The sequence below is a fragment of the Arvicola amphibius genome, chromosome 8 (assembly GCF_903992535.2).
Source record: "Arvicola amphibius chromosome 8, mArvAmp1.2, whole genome shotgun sequence".
Lineage (NCBI taxonomy): Eukaryota > Metazoa > Chordata > Mammalia > Rodentia > Cricetidae > Arvicola > Arvicola amphibius.
Genome location: NC_052054.1, coordinates 99,490,954 through 99,516,210, shown reverse-complemented (window position 1 = coordinate 99,516,210; position 25,257 = coordinate 99,490,954). Strand labels below are relative to the sequence as shown.

At 44.9% G+C, this 25,257-nt stretch overlaps 2 protein-coding genes across 2 annotated transcripts; both read right to left on the bottom strand.

The window, feature by feature from the left end:
• Nucleotides 1–8,072: 8,072 nt before the first annotated feature.
• Nucleotides 8,073–9,011, bottom strand: LOC119821344 (olfactory receptor 6B2). Its single transcript, XM_038340317.1, has one exon. The coding sequence runs from the start codon at nucleotides 9,009–9,011 to the stop codon at nucleotides 8,073–8,075; it is 939 nt and encodes a 312-aa protein (XP_038196245.1).
• Nucleotides 9,012–16,895: 7,884 nt separating this feature from the next.
• On the bottom strand, nucleotides 16,896–17,834 carry LOC119821369 (olfactory receptor 6B2-like). Its single transcript, XM_038340358.1, has one exon. The coding sequence runs from the start codon at nucleotides 17,832–17,834 to the stop codon at nucleotides 16,896–16,898; it is 939 nt and encodes a 312-aa protein (XP_038196286.1).
• Nucleotides 17,835–25,257: the final 7,423 nt, after the last annotated feature.

Sequence of the window (25,257 nt, the reverse complement as noted above, 5' to 3'; positions counted from 1 at the left end):
CGCTCCCCAGATCCTGTGGTGAGAATACGCCACCCGGGTCCACGCTCGACCTCTGAGGACTGGACCCCACTTCCTGGGTTCTGTGGGCTTCACCTACTCCCTGCCTGGGTTCGGAGAGGAGGTTCTGCCACCCGCTTGGGCTCTGTGGGTGAGACCCGCTCGGGACTCGGTTTTGAGCTTTTGTCCGCTGAGAGCTGAGGGGGTCTAGAACCACCATGGTCTCCAGGGCAGAGCTCCCTGTCTCACTTCCACAGCTGCCTCCTGGAGACGTCTTAAGCTCCAAGACCCTCTGAGGCGAAGGAGGAAGAGTCTGAGGAAGCCAAGAAAGTGCTGTGGGGAGTGTGTGTGTCCCCAAAACAGTGGGAGTCCCGCCCTGGGTGTGGACCACCTTCACCAAAGCTCCCCTGCCTTTCCCATTTCTAGAAAGCCCAGTGCTCCTTCCAGTATATTGAGAATGGCTCTCCATATAGCTCTTGCATCTCGATCATCCTGTTTCGCAACTCCCCTCCAGTGTGCTTGGTGTCAGTAGCGGGCAGGCTCACCCTTAAGAAAGACACTGCCTCACCTCCTGAGTTGAGGTATGTTTGACAGCATCAGCTGGTGGCATAATGAAAAACGGTGTATGTCATTAACTTGCAGATCTTAATAGTGCCCACTTAAGCTGGAGTCAGTCATCTGCCCCAAGTTTACTGAGAGTTTTTGTTGTGAATCAACCGTGAGATATTTTAAAATATTGACTATTCGATGAGCTTTGAATCCCTGGATCCCCCCCCCCCCATGTTTTTTTTTTTTTAGTATATTGTTCTTATAATAATGAGTTGTTCTGTTTTGTTTTTGTTGTTGTTGTCTGTTTTGTTTTTTAAGACGGGGTTTTTCTGTCTTAAAACAACCTTGAATGTCCTGGAACTTGCTCCTTAGTCCAGGTTGGCCTTGAACTCAAAGAGTCCCGCCTTTGCCTCCCCAGTGCTGGGATTAAAGGTGTGTGCCTCCGCCTGGCACTTTGAGTTGTATTCGAACTTTTAAAAAGAAGTCTTCACTTGTTCCTTCATGAACATGATTTTTAATCAGGGATTCTTTTTCTCTCTTGCCTTGTCAAAAATAATATAAGGTCAACAAAATGACCTAGGAAGTATTTGCACCTGTTTTATTTCCCCTGGATGCTTGTGACCAGAGGGTTTCTTGATGCCCCCATCATTTGAGGCTCTCCCAAAGCTGTTGGAGGAACTCCACAGCCACTCAGAGGAAGAATAAGCCTACTTGAGTGGCATCTCTCACCTTCAGCAAGATATTTCTTTAGAAGAATTGAGTGAGGAAGTTTCCCGAATGACAGCAGAAGACTGGGAACTGCAGCGGAAAGTCAGAAGAAGAGAATGGGGAAATGGAAGCTTTATCGTCTATTCCTTGGTGAATGAGTTTTTTAAATCACATTTGGTTGAAACAAAACTAATATTCTTGGTGTAGTGCTTCATGTTTATACAGGAAATGCTCAAAACATCATACTTAGAAAAGGGAGGTGTCTAGAAGAACCCAAATGAAAGGAATGTTTGGTCCAGTGAGCAGAGTAGGGAATCAGCCTCACAGGAGGTTGTTTTAAGTTTGTTTGCATAAGGTAACACCTTGATTTACCACTTACAATGCTGCAAAAATGATAATCCCCAAAGATAAGCAAATAAAGATGAAATTCTTTTAAAAGTATGTACAAGGTATCCGTTGGAAACTGGAAGAAAAGTAGAGGAATCAAACGGAAAACAGTGACTTCATGAAACTAAAATCTTTTGCATAGCAAGAGAACAATTAAGAGAAGTGATAGCTTGCAGAACGGGAGAAAATCTTTGCTTACTACTTATCTGTCGTAGGACTGATATGTAGACCATACAAAGAACTCACCAAACACCAACCAGCCCAATCAATAAACAGGCCTGTGAAATGAGCCGATAGACCTGTGAAATGGGCAGATAATTCTCAAATGATGAAACACTGGTAGCCAATAAACATATGAAAAGTTTAAGGACATCATTAGTGATCAAAGCAATAAAATTATAAGTACATTGATATCCCACTTCACCCAAGTCAAAATGACCAGAATAACCCCACAAATTCTGGTGAGGATGTGGAGAAAAAAGTAATATATATATATATATATATATATATATATATATATATATTATACTAATATATATAGTATATATATATTATATATATATAATAGTAATATATATATATATATACTACTAGTGATAATGTATATACTAAACTAGCCTGTATGCACATCAGTATGAAGATTCTTCGAAAAAAAAAACCTGGAAATAGAGCTACCAAATGGCCATGCTATACCACACCTAGGCGCTTACCCCAAACAATTCCAAGTCAACGTGCAGGAAAATATGCTTGTACCTCAATGTTTGTTGCAGCACCGCTCACAATAGGTAAGTTATGGGGCCAACCATGTCCAGCATGAGAGGAATAAAGAAAATGTGCTAGATATAAAAGTAAAATTTTGTTCAGCCCTAAAGAATCTTGAAATCATGTTATCATGTTAATGTATCATGTTAATGTAATCATTGTATCATGCTAAGCAAATCAAGTCAGAAAGGCCCAATTCTCATCTTTTCTCTTGTTTGGGGGTCCTAGAGTTTATAGATAAACTCACGTATGTACTGATGGTGTAAAAGTAGAAGGGGAACTGGGCACCAAAAGGAGTGATGTGAGATGTAAAGCATGATTCCCCATGCTCCCAATTTACTCAGGCGATCTAGTCTTTTTCTAATTTCCATGAAGATTGGATCCATGTATGTCTCTCTTAGGGTCCCCTTTGTTGTCTAGGTTCTCTGGGATTGTGAATTGTAGGCTGGCTTTTCTTGGGAAGTAATTTTTTTTAACTTGATATCAAAAGCATAATCCAGAATAGGAAACAGGTTAACTAGACTTTACCAAACCCAGAAATGCCTGCCGCATGAAACCTTAAGAGGATGAGAAGACAAACTACAAAAGAGCATCGTGGGGTGTGGGGGAATGTTCAGAGTATATTACATGCATGCGTGGAAGTAGCTCATGAAACCTGTATAATATTTTAAAGTCATTAAAATGAAAAAGACATACTCAGGCCTTCACAAATCAATTATATGACAACCTTAGTAGTTCTGTGTTGAAGAAATCGAATTTGTAATTTAAAAAATCACAACCAAAAATGAAATTCTTAAACATGCATGTTTTCCTGAAGAATTTTTCTTGATATGTAAACAAATAAATTTGTATAATCCCCTTCAAAAACCAGAAGAGAGAATGCTTACCACCACATGTCATGATGCCATAACTGTCAAAGACAGTACAAAAGTTTAAGAACTCCATAGAGCAATATCACTTACGAATGTATACAGGAAAATCCTCAAGAAAACATTAGCAAATTGAATCCAATGACATCAAAAATGAGACACCAGAAGCAAATGTGATCTAGTCAAAGGATGCAAAACCAGCTGAAGTTTGAAAACCCACTAATATAAAAACAAAACAGGAAATGTATGTGATCAGAGTGCCTGATACAAGAAAAGCATTGAACACAACTAAATACTCGTTTATAATAAAAGAACACATCTGCTCCAATAAAGACTTTTAAGGCAACTGCCTCATCTTCAGAAAGCCCGCCCACAAAACCCTAATGCTAACATCAAATCAAGTAGAGAAAGAATAAGATTTGCCTTCTGAATAAAAAGCAATCCCCACACTTACAAATCAATGAAACCCCTAAGTCATGTCATAAGTACAAAAGATAAACAGAATGCACATGGGAAAGAAAGAAAGAAAAATATCTGTAGATGATAATTATTTTTACTCAGAAAACCCAAAGGAGATAGCAGAAAAGCTCCTCGAATGATGAGTATGGTCAGCCAGGTTGTGCAATACAAAAAAAAGATCACACAGAATTACAGTGCTATGTATACTAACAGCATATAAGTCAGAGCTGAGTAGCAGATGGGATTCAATTTATGCTTGCTCTGAGTAAACTGTAATACTTGAATTTAAGTGTAACACATCTGTAGGGTACAACATGTAAAATAACATAAGAAATCAAAAAAAGTCCTCAAAAAAATAGAGAGGCTTACATATCACAGATCAGAAGAAATACACCAGGTTGATTTTTCCCAAGCCGATTTATAGGTTTGATGGAGTTCCCACTAAAACCTTCACAAGGATGTTTTAATGGGTAGAGACAAACTTTATAAAATTACAGAAATGTAAAGATGCTAGATTGCCCACGATGGATTTAAAAAGAAGAATAAAGTCTGAGGAACTACTCTCCCGTTGTTGAGCTTTACCACATGTTGCTATCAATCAAGAGCGTGCAGTGGTTCTGGAGGCTATGGTGTGCATAGAACAAGGACCAATGATGCAGAGAGAGCTGCCACAACTGAGCCAGCACAGATCTCAGCTGTTTCTACAGTGGTGCAAATATAGTTTCGTGGCATAGTGAGAGAGCGATTGACTAGCCGTGGGGGAAGCAAATGAACTGTCGATAACCTTAACACCTGGAAAAAGGTCCTAAAATCATGTGTCTAGATGGATCATGTATTTGAATGTAATATGTGAAATCACAAAGCTTTTAGGAAAAAATAGGAGAAACATTTTAGGCCTAGGACTAGGGAAGTATTTTTTTAAAAATTGTTTTTATTGACCTATGTATTTTCTCTGCTTCCCTCCCTTCCTCTCCCCTCTCCTCTTCAGCCCTCTCCCATGATCCCCACGCTCCCAATTTACTCAGGAGTTCTTGTCTTTTTCTACTTCCCATGTAGATTAGATCCATGTATGTCTCTCTTAGGGTCCTCTTTGTTGTCTAGCTTCTCTGGGATTGTGAATTGTAGGCTCACTTTTCTTGGGAAGTAATATTTTAAAATTGATATCAAAAGCATAATCCAGAATAGGAAATGGGTTAACTAGACTTTACCAAACCTAGAAATGCCTGCTGCATGAAACTTTAAGAGAATGAGAAGATAAACTACAGGTGGAGAACATATTTACCAGCCACATATTTGACAACAGACTTGTGTCTAGGATATATAAGTAGCTTCCTTAAATTCATATTTGAAATATCCAAGATTGGGCATGGTGGCACACTCTGAAGGTCAAGAGGTGTGGTTCCATTTATAGTATACTATGTGTTGAAATAAAAGGACAGGGAGAACAACTTGGGGGTGTCCAGAGGCTACAGTGTAGGGGGTGTGGCTGTGCGTCAGCAACACTTGATGTCTTCTGATGATGGGAATGCTCTGCCCCCCAACTACACTGTGTCCAGTCATCACAAATGTGCATACTCTGTGACAGATGAATCTGCATAAATGATGAGATTTGAACAAGTGCCGTAGGGTGTGTCATAGTCAATGTCCTGTCACCAAACTGTGCCTTAATCACGCAAGAAGACACTGGTGGGAAGACCAGGCAAGGGACTACCTAGTATATGTCTTTGCAACTTTATGTAAACCTACCATTATCTCTAAAAGAAAGCTCGAAATTACATTGTGCACAGTATAATAAAGTAACAGAATTTTATAATTTACACTTAAGAGATACATTTTTGTGTCATAATTTTTAGAAACCCAAGCACGGGAAAGAAGAACTGCTAACCAAAGCTACAAAGTAGGGTCAAGAAATTGAAATTGTGGCAGAAGACAGGTGTTCATTATTTTCTTATTAAAATCTCAAAATTGCGATTATAACAGTATCTCCTAATTAATCTGTAGATTCAGCACAATTCCATGAGTGAAAACCTGCGAGTGTTTCTTCTGTTGGCACTGACAAGCAGATTCTAAGATGTGTAACTCCTTTGAGGAAGATCTGAAAGAAACCAGGACGACATAGACTAGAAGCACATGAATGGAGGACACGCTCGCGGACCTCACAGCATGGGAAAGACCACATGGAAAAAAGCCCTGTAGGACTGGTGCACGAGGAGACAGACAGGCAGGTTGACCTGGACCAGGTCCTTCTTCAATGACTGGGCCTTGAGGGAGAAGTGCCAGGAGATGGGGGTGGGGTAGAAGACAGAAAATAAAAGCTGGGGTCTTGCAAAAGCTGATGACTTAGGCCAAGCAAGTTTATTAAGAAACGCAGAAGCCTGTATACTATTTGCAGGGGGAGATATAGCTAAATCAGACTGTGCTGTCAAGAGAACACATGATCCTTTTGACACAGATGCTTTAGGACTGATAACCAGAGCCCAAGGAGAAGAGTTGGGTCCCCAGAAACCACAACCTTGGCTCCAAGGCTCTGACATGAGCCCCAGACTATCCTTGTGATATCTACACCTGTACAGGGACACAGAACAAATGTGCCCTTTGCCCTTTCATCCGAGCCTCTGAGAAAGTCTTGAGTGGGTCTGGCTCCCAAAACCAGGTAGATAAAAGGAACAGGCTGAAGTTCAAAGCACAAGGATCCATATGTTCTCAGTGCTTTGTTTTATTAAAGGTAACACTACCTAGAAGGTAGTGACCTTTCAAACAATGGGTGAGTGCTAGACTAATTTCAGGTCCTCATGGAAAATGGTTTCTGTTTCAGATGGATTACAAATTTAAACATTTAAAACAAAGGTAGAGTGCCACAGGAGAACATTTTCACAAACGCAGGGGAAGTAAACATTTCTTAAATGTAAAATCTCTATAAGGGAAATTGTAGGAATGTAGCCCGTCTGCTCCTCACTACACAGGGGAATCCCCACATCATCTCCCCTTTTCTGTCTAAATACAAAGGAAGAATTTAACTTTTTTTTATATTTAAAAATTTCCATCTCCTCCCCACTTTCTCCCCCTTCCCTCCCCTCCCCTCCATCCATACCCTCCTCCCTCCCTTTTCAGGCCAAGGAGCCATTGGGGTTCCCTACTCTATGTTAAGACCAAGGTCCTCCCAACTCCTCCCAGGTCCAGGAAGGTGGTCAACCAAGCTGAGAAGGCTCCCACAGAGCCCAGCCATGCAGAAGAATCAAAGCTCAGCGCCTTTGTCCTTGGCTTCTCAGTCAGCCTCCACCGTCGGCCACATTCAGAGAGTCTGGTTTGTACACGTTAGACATGAAAATGAAGAACTTTTCCTCATTGTAAGACCCATGAGGTCAGAGCATATAATGAACTGGAAGGTTTTTTCTTCCAAGGGCTCAGATTTGACAAGGAGCTCCGATCCAGACGATGTAAGAAGCCCTGTAAGGAAAGAAACCAGTGTGAAAGTGGGCACAAGATGTGGATGGCTCAGCAGAGAGGCCATATCCAATGGACAGTGAGACACTCGGTGTCAGTACCTGCAGAACACTGTTTGCATTTGGGAAATGCAGATACAAGTCGCAGTAAGAAGCCTTTGGAAGCCAGAAGAAAGGCTGAATGGAAACAGGTGAACAGCACTGCATGTTGGCCAGGATTTAGAACCTCTAGGATTCTTCTCTTACACTGGTAATGGGAGTAAAACTGGTACATAAAGTTTGGAAACCAGTTTCTTCTAAACCTGACCATACACACATCTTGTGTTTCAGCAGATATAGAAACATACAGCCTTTGTGTACCTATGTCTAGCCTAGATACAGCTCTGTATAGCTCACTAAACTGCCTAGATATCAATAAAATACTACTTGGATTGTATATAGCAGCATTACACATCCTAGACAGTACCCGTAATACTGTCGACCAAGAGCAAAATACAGGACTTCATGCTGATACATATGTGAATATCGCTGAACAACAATGCATGAATTGTTGCTACATGCAAAGACAGGGAGACACAAAACACATACTGCTGAGGCAAAGGAGAACATGAAAGTGTATGTACTTCATGATTACAATAATGAAACTCGAAACATCCAAATTACTCTCTGGAAATAGTAGCCAGCATAGTGGTTATCTTGAGGCAGAGAGGGCGCCTAGAGTTGGACTCTAATGCTTGATCTACCTGGGAGATAGTTTCCTGAGTCCACACGCAGAAAATATGTTTGGATAAAGGCTCATTACTATAGGTAATTTTATAGGTTTGTTAAATTCCATTAAAATATTAAATAGGATATGATATGAGATTTTATTTGAATTCTACTTGAGAATACTTAATGTCTACTGAGGAGTATTACCCAAGCCCAGGGTCCTTCTCAGAGCATCCTTAAATTCAGTGTTCCTCAGACAGTAGATCAGAGGATTCATCATGGGTGTGAGGACAGTGTACACAGCAGAGATGAGTTTATTGGAGCTCCGGGAATCAATGGCCTGGGGCCTCACATACATGAAGATCATGGCCATGTAGAAGAAGGTGACCACGGTGAGGTGGGAGGCACAGGTGGAGAAGGCCCTCCACCGTCCTGTGGCCGAAGGGATACGCAGCACAGCCAGGGTGATGTGTCCATAGGAGAGGATGGTGGCTATGAGGGGGAACACCAGAATGATGAAGGCCAGAATGAAGTCCACCAGCTCTGCAGTAGAGAAGTCGGTGCAGGCCAGCTTGAGGATGGGGGAGATGTCACAGAAGAAGTGGTTCAAGACGTTGGAGCCGCAGAAGGTGGCACTGGAGATAAAGTAGACTTTGATCATCGAGATGGTGAAACCACTAGCAAAAGAGAAGGCCACAAGCTGGACACACAGCACCGTGGTCATGATGACTTGGTAGCGCAGGGGATGGCAGATGGCCACATAGCGGTCATAGGCCATGGAAGCCAGGAGTACACACTCCGTGCACACCAGGGAACTGAAGAAGTAGAGCTGAGTCATGCAACCAGCAAAGGAGATGCATTTCCTCTGCAGGAGGAAGCCGTCCAGCATCTTGGGGATGATGTCTGACACATACCAGATCTCTAGGAAAGACAAGGAGCCCAGGAAATAGTACATGGGCCTGTGGAGAGAGGTGCTGCTCCAGACAGTGAGGATGATGGCCAGGTTCTCCACCAGCACGAAGAGGTAGGCAAGCAGGAAGAGGAGGAAGAGCAGGTACTGCAGCCTGGGGGCTGTGGGGAAGCCCAGCAGGATGAACGTGCTGACCTTGGTGATGTTCTCTCCCCTCATCCCTCACCTGCAAAAGATCCACAGGCCAATAGCAAGGGCCAAGTGTCAGCTGAGGGGAGAACAGGGAGCAGCCAGTAACCTCAGGTGGAAGTCAGACAGCAGTCCTGGTTCCTGTGAGCAGCAGGGAAAGGAATTAATTTTCCTGCCAGGTCTTTAACTGGAAAGACCTGTGCACTTCAGTTTGGGTGCATTACGAAGAAGGAGCATGGAGTTGAAGTGTCAGGATGTAAGATATCTATATTGTGATAGTGGCCCCAGTCTAGAATGCTATATGTAGAGGGGTCTATGTCTCTTATTATTTTAATGAGTCCATTCCCTCTACCCTGGGTCTAATCCTTGAGTGGTTAAAAGAACATTAGTTCATGTTTCTACCCTGGAAGTGCGAGGGAGTATTGATGAGGCTGTGACCTTCCTCCCAGAATGCATGAGTGTAATGACATGGGCCTTAGGGGATCCTGAGACTGAGTGAGACATTCAAATTTGGCTTGCCTGTGTGATTACTTTACTAAGCCCACATTAGCATGAACACACACACACACACACACACACACACACACACACACACACACACCGCATCACCGCCTTTCCTGACTATATACAGAAGTAGGGTCTAGGAAGATGGCTTAATTTGAATACAGTGCTGTGAAGTCAACTTAATTTGAAAATAGAAAACCGACGGCCAGAGGAGGTCTAGGAAAGTTTCTGGAAGCCCTTGGGGGAAGAGTTTAGCTCAGCAGATAAAGGATAATACGCTCTGGGGCCACTGCTGCAGTTCTGAGCACACCGGTTAGAAAGTTGCAGAGGAAGACTAGGTACTGCATTCCATGCATACTGAGGCAGGAAGGCCTCATGGTGTGGCCAGAAACATTGCGTAAAGTGAGGACATGCAGGATGGAGCTGTGGCCATAGAAAGCTGAGGTGCAGCCGGGGATCCCTGAGGCAAAAGCTGACCTATTGCAGTTCCAACAGCAAAGGGAATCAAAGAAGACTAGGGCTGCGTATTACAACTTAAAGAAGCTATTCCACTCATGGGAACAGGGACTAAGCCCAGATCTCAGAAACACTAGAGTCAGGCAAAAGTTCCAGAACAGGCTTACTCAAGGTGGACAGGGAGCAGACATAGAGGTGGCCACATGAATGCACATGGTGTAAGCCTCCAAGATTTCTGCAGCTCAGACAAAGATTTGGGACAAGATCTGGATATCAGGCAACCAAGCTGACCCTGAACTAAATAGGAAGTGTGTGTGTGTAGCGGGGAGGTTCCAGAGGCTGCTCAGGATCCCGGGGAACTGGTGGGCAAAAGGGATGTCAGGAGCCTTAGCCCCTCCAACTAAGAATCCTGGGCATGGAGTTATAAAGCATTCAATACCCACCAGCTGACAACCACAGAGGAACCAGAGCCAAGACCACTGTTCATTCAGGATAGGTCTGGGCCTAGGAGAGGCTCCCATGTCCACAGATAGTGCTTGAAGGTAGCTGAGTGGCACCGAACAGGCACCAACCTATTTCCTACAAACACTGAGACGCATGCCAGCTCTAGACTAGAAGGCTGTCTTGTGGGGCTGATCATACAACTCAACAGCACTGGACTTGCATTCCCTTAGCTGCAAGTTGGGAGCTGTCCTATTCCATTGTGTCTGCAGGCCTCTGGGCCAGTGACTGTGTCTGCTCTCCTGCGTTCTCCCCCACCACCCATTGATAGCTGTATTTGCTCAGCTCATGCCTCTCCTGTTTAGCTGTCCATGAATGACCTCTGGCACCTCACGGTAAGGCTTGTGTGTCTGCCAGCTACGCTGAAGGCAGACTGGAGCGGTGGACAACTGCTTGCTCAGGCTGCTAAAACGCTGCCAGTGCTGATGGTAACTATGGCCAGTTGCAGGCTTGCAGGAAGTCTGGGGAGGCAGTTTTCAGGGTGCTCCCCATGGCCCTGGAATTCTAGCCCTAGAATTTGGAATTCTGCCTCTAGAATTCTGGTTTGCAAAAGAAAACATCATGCAAATAAATTCCTAGGTGTCCAGCTGACATCAGTGGTTACATGGTTGCTGGGAAGGGACAGTATCTCCTGGGAAGGTTGTGCCATTGGAGCCCCAGGAAGGGGGCTTTGGACCTTCAGTATAAAAAGAGCCCTCTACTTCCTGTTGGCTATCATGGTATGCACACGATGGTCACAAGGCAGACTCAGATTTCACTAATTTCTGACCTCCTTTTTGGTGGCCCATAAATCCAACGACAATGACTTTCTGAAAAACAGCAAAGAATAAGCATCTAGGAAGGGATGGCCATATGAAAACCTAAGCAAACGTCGAAACCATGCTGTCATAAACCTGAGGATCCCTCAAGCCACCGGACACAGGAAGAGGCAGGAAGGGTTCTCCCCACAGGTCGGATGGAAGAACAACCTTGCCACACTTTGATTTTTGAACGTCTGGATCCCCAAAACATTGAAAAAATAAAACGTCTGCTGTTTTAAGCCACAGGCTCTGGTCCTATGGCAGTCCCTTGGTCCTGGCAGCAGAGAGAGAGGAAGTGAAGAGTCAGGTGAGCCAAGCTGTATAGCATACCCAGGACATTGTAATGATGGGAAGGGTAGAGAGCGCGCTGTGGCTGCCCCAGGTCTAGGAGCATCTCTGCTCGGGGAGATGTGTTGTGAGTGCTTGTTGGAGAGCCTGTTGGATGGCTGTCTGTAAGGTTAGATCAGCAAGCCTGGAATCCACAGAAAGGTTCTGGGATGAAAAAGAAACATCTAAGAAAGCCATGGCATAGGGCGGGTTTGCACTTGGGGTGGGGATTCCTGGCACCAAGCGTGGGTGTCCTGTAAGAACCCAAACTTACCACAGCTATGGGTTATCTCACGGTAACATAGCCCTTTCATGGCATTGCCATGCTAGTGTGTGGTTCAATGCTGAGAACAGACTTCAGCAGCACTTACAACGTCATCCGGAAAACACCCCTTTAAGCTAACTCAGTAATGGCCTAGTCATTGCAATCTCAACATCTGGTGCTGGGCACCATCCAGAGCAAGGCTGGGTCTTTTCCTAGCTGAGTGGCCACAAATGGCTCTGAAGCTTCTAGAGCAGACATTGGCATAGTGGGCTTTGCCTGAGATTTCACTGGGTTTGCCTGGGATCGCTATGTCTCCAGGACAAGCGCCACGGATTGGGCTTATCATTGGAATATGGCCACTGTCCACTGTGAATGAGCTAATTAATGATGGATGATGGGTCAGACAGAATCTTGATCTGCAGATGGAGCCCCGTAGAGCAGCACGGCCCCTTTCACCCACACCTTGGCCATGGCTATGCATTCTTTCAAACAGACTTCCTATTTTGGAATCACTTTAGACTGGCAGACTGTGGACCTCCCACTCCGCTCCCTCAAGACTAATGGTCTGAATAATAGAACATGCTATCAGGACGAGAGGGGTGGACCCAGGCACCTGCTCACAGCTGCACCCACTTAGTGTGGCTGTCACCTGTTGGCTCCCATGTCCCCACTGATCTGAGGTCCCCACTGTCTGAGAATGCATTTTCATATTGGGTTTAATAGTTCTTGTGGAGACTGAGGGACTACCCGTGTTCTGATGAGAAGCCAGGGGGTTCTCTCATCCCAAACCAAGTCTGCCAGGTGCCTCAGGCTGAATGCCTTTGCAAGGGCAGAGTTCAAACTCAAGTCCATGCAAGAAACCAAGAGAGGACAGGAAGATTTCTGCAGACTGGAGGTGCCATGGGAGTCTGTGGGAGGGTCCTGCCCCGTGTCAATCTGTCGTGAGCTCAGAGGCTACCCTCTTACCTGATAGAACCAGTGCACAGGACTTGGCCATGGTGGGGAGCAGATGTGCTCTGATGTGCTCAGTGCAGTGAGGACGCTGACTCAGACTGTGCTGCTAGATGGGAGGACATAGCACAGCACCCCAAACTATGCCTTCAGCATGGACCTCCAAATATGCACTCAGCACAGTTCTCACAGATCCATACTCAACACAGCACCCATCGATTCTTAGCCAACCAACATCTATCAGTGCTCGCTCAACACAAGACTCATCAACAAACAGCACAGAAATCCTGGACAGGGACACATCAGACTAAGCACACTACCAATCTATACACACTCGGCACATTGCTCACACATGCGTACTCACACAGTGTCCATCAATAAACACTCACTGCAGTGTCCAGAGGTGACCAATCAGCATAGCACTTACAGACGCCACACCCTTTGATGCAGTACTGTGAGCCTTCATGCTGGGTGCTGTGACTGCGGAGGTGAATCCTGCCCCAGCCTCAGTGTGGACAGGCATGGTGAAGTCTCTGTCTCACCACATACATAGATCCTATGATGCACGTTATACAACACACTAAAATCACAGCAATGGTCCATCTGGAATTGAGAAGCACTCATCCTACCTGGGGCTCTGGAAGCCTCACTTGGACAGACTTTGGGAACACGGAGGAGCCCCTTCCTGGCTGGTGACTTCCAGGCTGTCCACAGTGGCTGGATGAGATTCAGATGGATTCTTAGGACATGGGCTCCTCAAATATAGGGAAGAACTGCTATGGCTTTTTAGCTGGAGCCCAGTGTCTCCTGGGCCCAATTACCTGCTTGCAGCTGATGAAGCTGCCCACATTGGTAATGAGCTGGATCAGGACCTGTGAAGCAGGCTGTCCTTGCCCTTCAGCCTCTGGAGCCTGTGGCCTTTCTTTGCTGTCTCCCCACATGCCTGGGCATCTGGCTGCTGTACTCTCCAACTCCACCCTGGGTGTCTGTCTCAGAAGCTAGACTGCCATCTTACGGAATTCTTCATTTTCTCCGAGGTTCCCTATGAGACAAACTTCTACAACCAAGCATGGAGATCATGAAAGACTTAGCAATACTAAATGGTTACTGAACATGTATGACAAAGAACTAAGCACAAATTAAAGGGACAGTGAACGCAGAGTGGCTGACAGCTCTGGCCTGGGTTGAATCACGTGGCCTCCCTGCATTCTTCCTTCTGAACACAACATGAATACCATGTGCTGTGTATGTCCTCATGCCACACAACACCAAAGAAACACCAGGCTCAGGTTCCAGACCCCCATATGTTATGAACTGTAGTGTTTTTCCTGCAAGAGCGCACTTTTCTACCCTCTTAGACACGCAATGTTTTATTTTATTTTATTTTTTTATTAAAAATTTCTGCCTCCTCCCTGCCTCCCAATTACCCCCCTCCCTCCTCCACTCCCTCTCCCTCTCCTGTCCAGAGAGCAGTCAGGGTTCCCTGCCCTGTGGGAAGTCGAAGTTCCTCCCACCTCGATCCAGGTCTAGGAAGGTGTTTTAATTATGGTACACAAAGACTTTTAATGTATTCCTACTGCTATTCCTCAGCTTGTAAGAATCAAATTAGTGTTATCTTTCTATTGTACTGAGTTCAAACCGGTTATTTATAAAATTACTGTTTGAGTCATTGATTTGAGTTTCATGAGAAAGTGTGAATTGATTTTATCTCGAGACCAAGAATTTCCTCCAACAGTTTATGGAAAGGTGCTAGGTGTACTTCTGCCATTTTGTCCTACTTATTTATGCGAAGCTGCATTCTCAGCATTGAAAGTTATAAATAAAAATACTAATTAACTGAAGGGGTTGAAGATTCTCTATGTCCTTCAGTACCAAATATTCAGTCAAGATTTCATTCCTTGTGTAAAAATAAATAAGTTCATCTATGTCATTAAATATACAAGTCTGTTCCTTTCTTTAATAAATGGAGGGATTCTTTTATACCAAGAGTTAAAAAAATAAATTTATTTATGCTTTATATCACTAATACTTGGTTTGTGTACCTATTATGTACCCATGTTCCAGAGGTTGTGTAAAATTTCTCACGCATAAAGACGTCATGAGTGGAATGGATCTACGGAGTCTTTCTCTAAGGCACAGCAGCCAAATGGACCCTGCCTGATGATGGAGAAGCTATTGATTCAGCAAGTGTAGAATCGGAAGTAGAGGCCCATGGTGTCACTCTGTGACATATTCTTTTGGACAGTTCCCTTGGTGCATCCTGTGCTAAAGACGCAGAAGGAGGTTGTCAGGTGGACTGGACACTCAGTCCCCAGGTAAGTTAATAGCAAAGGGAGACCTTTCAGGACCCGAGGCAGCCCAGCCATGGAGCTTCCTGCACTCATTTGTCATGCTCCTTAGGGACAAACCAGCAAATGTCCATACACACTTACAGTTGTGGAGGAACTGCAGTACCGACCTGTAGGGGGAACAGAACTTCCCAGGCACGGTGGGACTGTCATTGGAACAACCCCAAGTGGACAAACTCCTCTCCTTTGTCTCAGGGTCACCTTGCCACCATTAAAATGAGGCTTACATGTGTCAATCAATGTCAAGGCAGGGTTTTGTGCTACATATACCAAGGCTGACATTGAGAAGAAACCCCAGTGCTTTCCACAGCTCTGTTCCAAGCCTCCTCAGGAAGAATGGTCTACTTAACAAGCAGAACTTGTGCTCCCAATTTGGACAAAACAACAAAGAATGTGTAAGCTTGGCCCCACAGAGGACTCAGTGACTGAGATCCTGAAGCTTTCTTCTTAAAACCCCAAGTCTGTGAAGCTGGGGAACAGGACAGTCGTCCAGATTACAGAACAAACGGTGAGGTGACTGTTCCCAGTGTCCTGGTATAGCTCCTAAGTAGTGTTAAGTTTGTGAGACCTGTCACCCTGGAAGGCCGTCAGGATCTCGTGTGCGGTGTCTGCCCACTAATGGATGTAAGTTATTAAATTGCCACCCTTTGTGAAGGTAACGGTTAGTTTCAACGGCTAACTTCACACAAGGTCGAAGCACCTGGGATGGGAGTCTTGGTAAGGGGTCTCTACGTCAGGTTGAGTTGTGGTCGTGTCCTAGGTTCGTATCCTATAAAAGGGAGCAATGAGATGAATACAAACATACATGTATTCCTTCTCTGTCTGCTCTGTACAGTGGCAGTGTCTAGTTGCTTCCTGTCCCTGCTGCCTTGACGTCTTTACAATGATGGACTGTAACCTGGAATTATGAGTCACATAAAACTACTTTCCTCAAAGTGTTTTATCATAGTAATGGGAAAGAAAGCAGGAAAATAGGATATTTGGAGGATGTGGATTTATGCCACATTGAGATAACTTTGGAGCCCAGAAGAAAGACTGAAATGAAACATATAAGCAACACAGCCTTTTGGACAGCGTATGGAACTGTTGGGATTGTCCTATACTGCTATTGGGAGGAAAACTGGCACATAGAGGTTAGAAAACTGTTTTTCATTTTCCACGCAAGGTGGTTATACAAATATCTTGAGTTTCTTCAGGCTCCTATATGTAACTAGGCCTGGCTTAGATACGGTTCTGTGTAGCTCACCAAATGGCATGGATATCAGTACAAAAGACTGCCTGGATTGCATATAGCAACATTACCATCCTGACAGCATCCACAATACCGTCAGCCAATAACAAAACATAGAACTTCATGCTGACATATATGTGAATGCTATTGAGGAACAACTCGTGATTCATTGCTACCCTCAAAGACAGGAAGACCCAAACGTATGATGCGGAACCAAAGCAGAACCTGAAAGTGTAAGTGTTGCGTGACTACATTCATGAAACCTTCAAAACAGTCATGCTACTCTCTGGCCCTAGGAATCACCATAGTGGCTCTTCTAAGGCAGAGGGGCTCACTAGGGGTGGACTCTAACACCTGATCTACGTAGGAGCAAGTTACCTGAGCCTACACTGAGAAAACATATTTGGATGAAGGCTCAATACTGTAGCTAGCTCTATATTTGTACTAAATTTCATAAAAAAATGAAAGAACATTGAGTGCTATACAAGAAACTTTTTCCATCACAAATTAGAGTCTAGAGCATGTAATGCTCTACTGTAGAGTGTGACCCAATCCTAGCATCCTTCTCAGGGCATCCTTAAACTCCTTGTTCCTTAGGCAATATATCAGTGGGTTTAATATGGGTGTGAGGACAGTGTACACAGCAGAGATGAGCTTATTGGAGCTCCGGGTATCGATAGCCTGTGGCCTCACATATATAAAAATCATGGCCACATAGAAGAAGGTGACCACGGTGAGGTGGGAGGCACAGGTGGAGAAGGCCCTCCACCGTCCTGTGGCCGAAGGGATACGCAGCACAGCCAGGGTGATGTGTCCATAGGAGAGGATAGTGGCTATGAGGGGGAACACCAGGATGATGAAGGCCAGAATGAAGTCCACCAGCTCTGCAGTAGAGAAGTCGGTGCAGGCCAGCTTGAGGATGGGGGAGATGTCACAGAAGAAGTGGTTCAAGACGTTGGAGCCACAGAAAGTGGCACTGGAGATAAAGTAGACCTTGATCACAGAGACTGTGAAAGCACTGGCAAAGGAGAAGGCCACGAGCTGGACACACAGCACCGTGGTCATGATGACTTGGTAGCGCAGGGGATGGCAGATGGCCACATAGCGGTCATAGGCCATGGAAGCCAGGAGTACACACTCCGTGCACACCAGGGAGATGAAGAAGTAGAGCTGAGTCATGCAACCAGCAAAGGAGATGTGTTTCCTCTGCAGGAGGAAGCCGTCCAGCATCTTGGGGATGATGTCTGACACATACCAGATCTCTAGGAAAGACAAGGAGCCCAGGAAGTAGTACATGGGCCTGTGGAGAGAGGTGCTGCTCCAGACAGTGAGGATGATGGCCAGGTTCTCCACCAGCACGAAGAGGTAGGCAAGCAGGAAGAGGAGGAAGAGCAGGTACTGCAGCCTGGGGGCTGTGGGGAAGCCCAGCAGGATGAACGTGCTGACCTTGGTGATGTTCTCTCCCCTCATCCCTCACCTGCAAAAGATCCACAGGCCAATAGCAAGGGCCAAGTGTCAGCTGAGGGGAGAACAGGGAGCAGCCAGTAACCTCAGGTGGAAGTCAGACAGCAGTCCTGGTTCCTGTGAGCAGCAGGGAAAGGAATTAATTTTCCTGCCAGGTCTTTAACTGGAAAGACCTGTGCACTTCAGTTTGGGTGCATTACAAAGAAGGGGCATGGAGTTGAAGTGTCAGGATGTAAGATATCTATATTGTGATAGTGGCCCCAGTCTAGAATGCTATATGTAGAGGGGTCTATGTCTCTTATTATTTTAATGAGTCCATTCCTTCTACCCTGGGTCTAATCCTTGAGCGGTTAAAAGAACATTAGTTCATGTTTCTACCCTGGAAGTGCGAGGGAGTATTGCTGAGGCTGTGACCTTCCTCCCAGAATGCATGAGTGTAATGACATGGGCCTTAGGGGATCCTGAGACTGAGTGAGACATTCGAATTTGGCTTGCCTGTGTGATTGCTTTACTAAGCCCACATTAGCATGAACACACACACACACACACACACACACACACACACACACACACACATACACACGAAGGACACAGACAGATTTGCTCGCACTCCTTGGCACACATTCCGCCTGTTGTAGATAGCATCACTGCCTTCCTTGGCCTCAGATCCAAGTGATGACTGGGAAGCCAGCTTCACTTGACCATGCGGAAGATGCACTCAGTCTCTGAAGACACAGCTCAGAAGGTTTGTCTCACAACAGGTGAATAATTCCCTCCCAAGACCATGAGTGCAATCCTGGAAGACACAGAATAGGGAGCTGGTGAGGGATATGGGGGGGGGGGTAGCACCCATTCAGATTCAAGGAGGGAGGTCCCATAGCTGTATGTGTCCAGGAGTGTTGGGTGAAGAGAGAACATCTAAGGATGGAGTTGTGGGCACAGTGGGATGGGGTCCAACAGAGGACCTATGTGACAAGTGCTGGTGCCATCTCCAGGTCTTAGCTATTCTTATTGGCAGGTGGGTGGGTGAGAATCAGGGCAACTCACAGGACTTATCCTGGTTCTGATGGTGGAAACTAGAGAGAATCCAGATGAGTGTGGTGACCCATACACCCTGATTTTAAACAGCATTTGGAAGAATAGATTGGCATGTGTGGGCCAAAGAAACTAGCAGAGGGAGCATGAGGGAAAGTCAGGGAAGAGTGTTGCCATTTGTGAAATGCTTTACTTTGGGGCCTCTGGAGGAGGGCACAAGGTAGCAGGGGATAGACTGGGGGGTCTAGAAGCACTGCTGGAGGTGGACAGGGGCCTCAGGGTGGACAGAGCTCAGTGCTCTGAGACTAGGGGAATGACACAGCCCGAGAGTGGCTGGAGTGGACATGCATTCCAGTGGGGCACAGACATGGAGGTGGCCGAATGAACACCCATGGCAAAGTTACTGCAGGTTGAGTAGTGTGTTTCAGCATGAAGTCTAGCTGTCCACAAAATAAAGAGACACCAAAGAAGGCTCTGTAGAGGTCGTAGAACCTCTCAGAGATCCACCCACCGAGGTGAGAGTGTTGGGACGTGATAGCTCCTCTAACTATTGATCAGCTGGCAGCTGCCTTCAAGGAACTTTCTAGAAATCAAGTTCCCAGAGACAGGTTTGAATTTAGGGACATTTTTGATGCCATTAAGGCGGTTATCCCTGCTGTAAAATGCTGGCATGTGTTTCAACATCTCCCAGGACATCGTACAAACTCCTTTAAGTTCAGTTCAGTGGCCACTGCCTCTGGGATATGAACATCTGGTCTTGGACACGGTCCAGGGTGTGTCTGTGTTTCTTCCCAGCTGTGTGGTCACAGAGGACTTTGACACAGACATAAGTACTCAGTGGAGGGATCAATACTCTCCTACAGACGGGGATTGTTTATACTGTTTATAGACTGGGGGTGCTGTGTTTCATGTCCCCATCCAGGACTGCACATACCCACAGACTGTGCTCACTGTTAGGATGTGGCTCCCCATCACTGTGGATGGTATAACTAACAATGGATCCATGGAATGGAGAAGACATTGGTCTGCAAATTGAGCCCCTTTAGAGCTGCATCCTCGATTCACCAGAACGTTGGTCATAGTTGTGTGCATTTGCAAACACACTTTCTATTTCAGAATAAGTATAGACTTACAGAAATCTGTGGACCCTTGGTTCATATCCTGAAGACTGATGGCTGTCAGAGTTTGGGGTGGTCCAGGCACCTGTTCATAGCTGTACCACATTGTGTAGTTTCCACCTCTTAGCTTTCATGTCCATTCCTGCCATAATCTCCACTTAAATTTGAACTTGTTATTTTGAATTGTGAGAGAATATATACCACTTGTGTTAAGATCCAGGCTATGGTCCTTAATGGTCTTAAGGAGAGAAGTAGACCAGGACACAGGTTATCCCATGTGTGGGATATTCTGAGGATGATTGCATTTTTGTGCTGGATTTCATGGCTTTTGTGAAGACTAGAGGATCCCATGGGTTCTGATGAGGAGTCACTTTCCTCAGACTGAATGCCCCTGCATGGTATAGTTCAAACTCATGTCCATGCAAGAAACCAAGAGAGGAAAGGAAGCGGTTCCTGCCTCATCTCAGCCTATAGTCGTGAGCTCAAAGGTTACCCTCCTATCTGAACCAGTGCACGGGACCTCGCCATGGTGGGGAGCAGATGTGCTCTGATGTGCTCAGTGTAGTGAGGATGCTGACTCAGACTGTGCTGCTAGATGGGAGGACATAGCACAGTACCCCAAACTATGCATTCAGCACGGACCTCCAAATATGCACTCAGCACAGTTCTCACAGATCCATACTCAACACAGCACCCATTGAGTCCTAGTCAACCAACATCTATAAGTGCTCGCTCAACGCAGGACTCATCAACATACTCTTAGCACAGAAATCCTGGACAGGGACACATCAGACTGAGCACACTACCAATCTATACACACTCGGCACAGTGCTCACACATGCGTACTCACACAGTGTCCATCAATACACACTCACTGCAATGTCCAGAGATGACCACTCAACATAGCACTTACAGACGCCACACCCTTTGATGCAGTACTGTGAGCCTTCATGCTGGGTGCTGTGACTGCGGAGGTGAATCCTGCCCCAGCCTCAGGGTGGACAGGCATGGTGAGGTCTCTGTCTCACCACATACATAGATCCTATGATGCACGTTATACAACACACTAAAATCACAGCACGGGTCCATCTGGGCTTGAGAAGAACTCATCCTACCTGGGGCTCTGGAAGCCTCACTTGGACAGACTTTGGGAACACGGAGGAGTCCCTTCCTGGCTGGTGACTCCCAGGCTGTCCACAGTGCCTAGATGAGCTTCAGACAGATTCTTAGGACATGGGCTCCTCAAATATAGGAAGGAACAGTTATGGTTTTTTAGCTGAAGCCCAGTGTCTCCTGGGCCCAATTACCTCCTGCAGCTGATGAAGCTGCCCACATTGGTAATGAGCTGCATCAGGGCCTCTGGGGCAGGCTGCCCCTGACACTGCCTATGCCTGTCAACCTGTGGAGTGTCTTGGCTTCACTGGTTACCTTCCCACCTGAATGTCTGCCTGGCTGCTATGCTCCCCACTGGAGAAGCACTGTATCAAATGTCCCTGTATCGCCTGTGGCCCTGGGCTCAACAATTATGCAAGGTCTGTGTTGAGAGCCAGGCTGGAACTCAACTGTAACCCAGGCCTGTGTGAGCAAGGTGGACAAAGGAGGGGGATGGGGAAACACAGAGGTGGCTCTGTTGAGCCCTTGGGAACCATAAAGCATCAGAGATACTGGATATCATAGGAGATCTCGACTCATGTCAAGAGCCCCAGGATCTCACATGTATAGAAGGATCTATCTGATGGATTCAACTGGCCTTCTGCTCTCAAGCCTCATTTCCTCATGTCTCGGTTATCCTGACCACTCTGTGGTTTCCCCTCCTTCCCTCAGCTCATGTATCTTGAAGCTTCCCTGGGGAATTTTTCTGTGGAATAATCCTGTACATCTTGAAATGTGTTGTTCTCATTGTTAATAAAAAGCTGATTGGCTGGTAGCCAGGAAGAAGTCTTGACAGGACAGCCAAATTATTGATGTTGGGATGAACAGAGCAGCATCAGAGGAGTCGCCAGCAGGCACAGAGGGGTTAGCAGATGACTGTGCCACATTGAAAGAAGATTCTCCATGTGGAAAAGCATAGAAAGAAATATATAATATAATCCTCAGTGTATTTATTTGGGAGCTTCTGGGGGGACAGAAACTTCCACCTTCAGATGGTGACCACTGTCTGATATAGATCCACATAAGACCTGAGATGACTTTAAAAGTTTTAAACACAAAAACTGAATCAAGCTTGGCTTCCTAATCTCATGTCTCTGATGCCGGTTGTAGTACAGGGTTTGATCTCCCGGCAGCTGCCAGTACACCATAAACTAAGACACATGGCGTCTTACATGGCATCAGTACAGAGAGCCTTCTCTCAGCTGCTGTTGCCTGTGGGCTTAAGCTACCAGTGTAAGCTCCACCAGCACACTGCATTGCAAGTTTAGGGTTTTGGCTCATGCAGACAGAAAAGGTTACAGATATGTAGTAAAATCAGATGGAAAAAACACTAAACAGGTTAGTGTGTTTAAAAGTATGCATAGACCTTGGATAGAAAAGGAAAAAGAGTAAAGAAAGTCCTTAGAAAGGGAATAGAGTAATAAAAAATGTAACAAGCCATATAAAGATGGAAAATACACAGAGAGTCAGGATCCTGTATGTTATTGTGTTGTCTTTGAATTTTTGCTGCTAAGAAACATTGGATTATAAAAGCTGTTAGATTCAGCCATCATATATATTTAAAAATTATCCTGATTTCAAAATTTAAGTCAAAAGATATGATACTTTGGGGGAGAGTTTATAATTTTATTCCACAGGATATGAGAAGCTATGGATTCATTCCAGGTTAAGGAAAATCAGGTTTTATCAAGGAAGACCACTCCTGAAAAATATGACTACAATCATAAACAAATAAATCCAGAAGAACTATAAGACACGTGATATATATTTTACCTGCTCAAATATAAAATAGATCATCTTTGACTGACTTATGAACAATGCACAGTCTATATTTTTATTCATATAAAAATCCATGTTACTAAGATATATAATTCCTTGTTCCCATATCCACCCTTCCTATATCCCAACCATCCTATTCCCCCAAGCTCTTCCCATCCTCCACTTCACACTTTTCTCTCCCCATCCCCCCCTCCCCCTATCCCATCCCACCCCCATGTTCCCATTTTTTGTCCGGCAATCTTGTCTACTTCCAGTATCCAGGAGGATAACTATATGATTTTCTTTGGGGTCACCTTCTTATATAGCTTATCTAGGATTTTTTTTATGAATTATAGGCTCGATGTCCTTTATTTATGGCTAGAACCCAATTATGAGTGAGTACATCCCATGTTCATCTTTTTGGGCCTGGGTTACCTCACTCAGGATGGTGTTTTCTATTTCCCTCCATTTGCATGCAAAATTCAAGATGTCATTGTTTTTTACCGCCGAGTAGTACTCTAATATGTATATATTCCACACTTTCTTCATCCATTCTTCCACTGAAGGGCATCTAGGTTGTTTCCAGGTTCTGGCTATTACAAATAATGCTGCTATAAACATAGTTGAACAGATGCTTTTGTAATATGATTGGGCATCTCTTGGGTAAATTCCCAAGAGTGGCATTGCTGGGTCCTGGGGTAGGTTGATCCCAAATTTCCTGAGAAACCTCCACACTGCTTTCCAAAGCGGTTGCACAAGTTTGCATTCCCACCAGCAATGAATGAGTGTACCCCTTACTCCACATCCTCTCCAGCAAAGGCTATCATTGGTGTTTTTGATTTTAGCCATTCTGACAGGTGTAAGATGGTGTCTCAACGTTGTTTTGATTTGCATTTCCCTGATTGCTAAGGAAGTTGAGCATGACCTTAAGTGTCTTTTGGCCATTCGAACTTCTTCTATTGAGAATTCTCTGTTCAGTTCAGTGCCCCATTTTGATGAGGAGCAAAAGGAGGGAGATCATGAGCAAGGAAGTCAGGACCGTGAGGAGTGTGTGTACCCATTGAGACGGTGGGACAGATCTAACAGGAGACCACCAAGTCCAGTTGGAATGGGACTGATGGAACAGGGGACCAAACCGGACTCTCTGAATGTGGCTGACGGTGGAGGAGGACTGAGAAACCAAGGACAACGGCAATGAGCATGAACTCTACAGCATGAACGGGCTCACTGTGAGCCTTGTCAGTTTGGTTGCTCACCTTCCTGGACTTAGGGGGAGCTGGGAGGACCTTGGACTTAACATAGTGAAGGGAACCTTGATGGCTCTTTGTCTTGGAGAGGGGAGGAGTGGGGGTATGGGTGGAAGGGAGGGGAGGGAAGGGGGAGGAGGAAGGGAGAAGATGGAAATTTTTAATAAAAAAATGAGAAGAAAACAAAAGTTAATGTATTTTCAGAGCAAGGTACAAGATACCAATGAAAATAGATGGCCCAGGTGACCCAGCATTTGAAAATGCCTCTGTTACAGTTTCCTCAGAAGAGCTTCAAGGCTGCTGGCTGAGATGACAGCCTCACAGAACACACCAGCCAAGACTTAACAATTATCCTGATTTTCTCAAGGTGTGCCCAAAGATGCCAGTGCCCCAGACCATAGGAAGTAGTCTAGAGTAAACAGTGCCACATTCCCAAAATATTGGTTATAAATGTTTGCTATCATTTAAGAGAGGTTGGTTAAAAGTTTTTATTATAAATGGTCAGAGAAAAAGCTGAACAAAGAAAATTAGATTCATGGACCTTGTTCTGAAAAGAAAAGGTGGAATATAGGAATGATAAGGAAATAGGGTAGATTATTGTATCTACTTTAATCCCCAAAAGCCAATTATTAATCTGAAAATATTTTACATTGATATGGATTTAGGTATATTGATACAAATTTAAAATAGATTTTGTTTTACCATATGAATATTTCTATTTTTGTTTGGGATATTGTGTTTATGTAACTCATTTAAAATGTACTATATAATTAAGAAATACATATTAATAGTTATCTATATTAGTTAAACTAATAGTCATATTACATATGTTTTCAAGATCATATACAGATATATGTAGATATATAAGTGGACTTCAAACACTTCAAAGACCTACAGAATATGACACTTAATATGTTTGATAATCTAAGGTTTTTCATGACAGTGAGATATGTCTGCTCTTGGCAGCCCCAATCTACTTCAGAGAAGATGATGGGCACTGAAGACACTCCATATGGATTTTGTTTTCTTTAAGGCAAAAAGTAGTCATTTGGACAAAGAAACCGCCCTTGCCTCAAATGCTGACAGTTACTGTCAAAACTGCACCAGCAGGGCACAAAA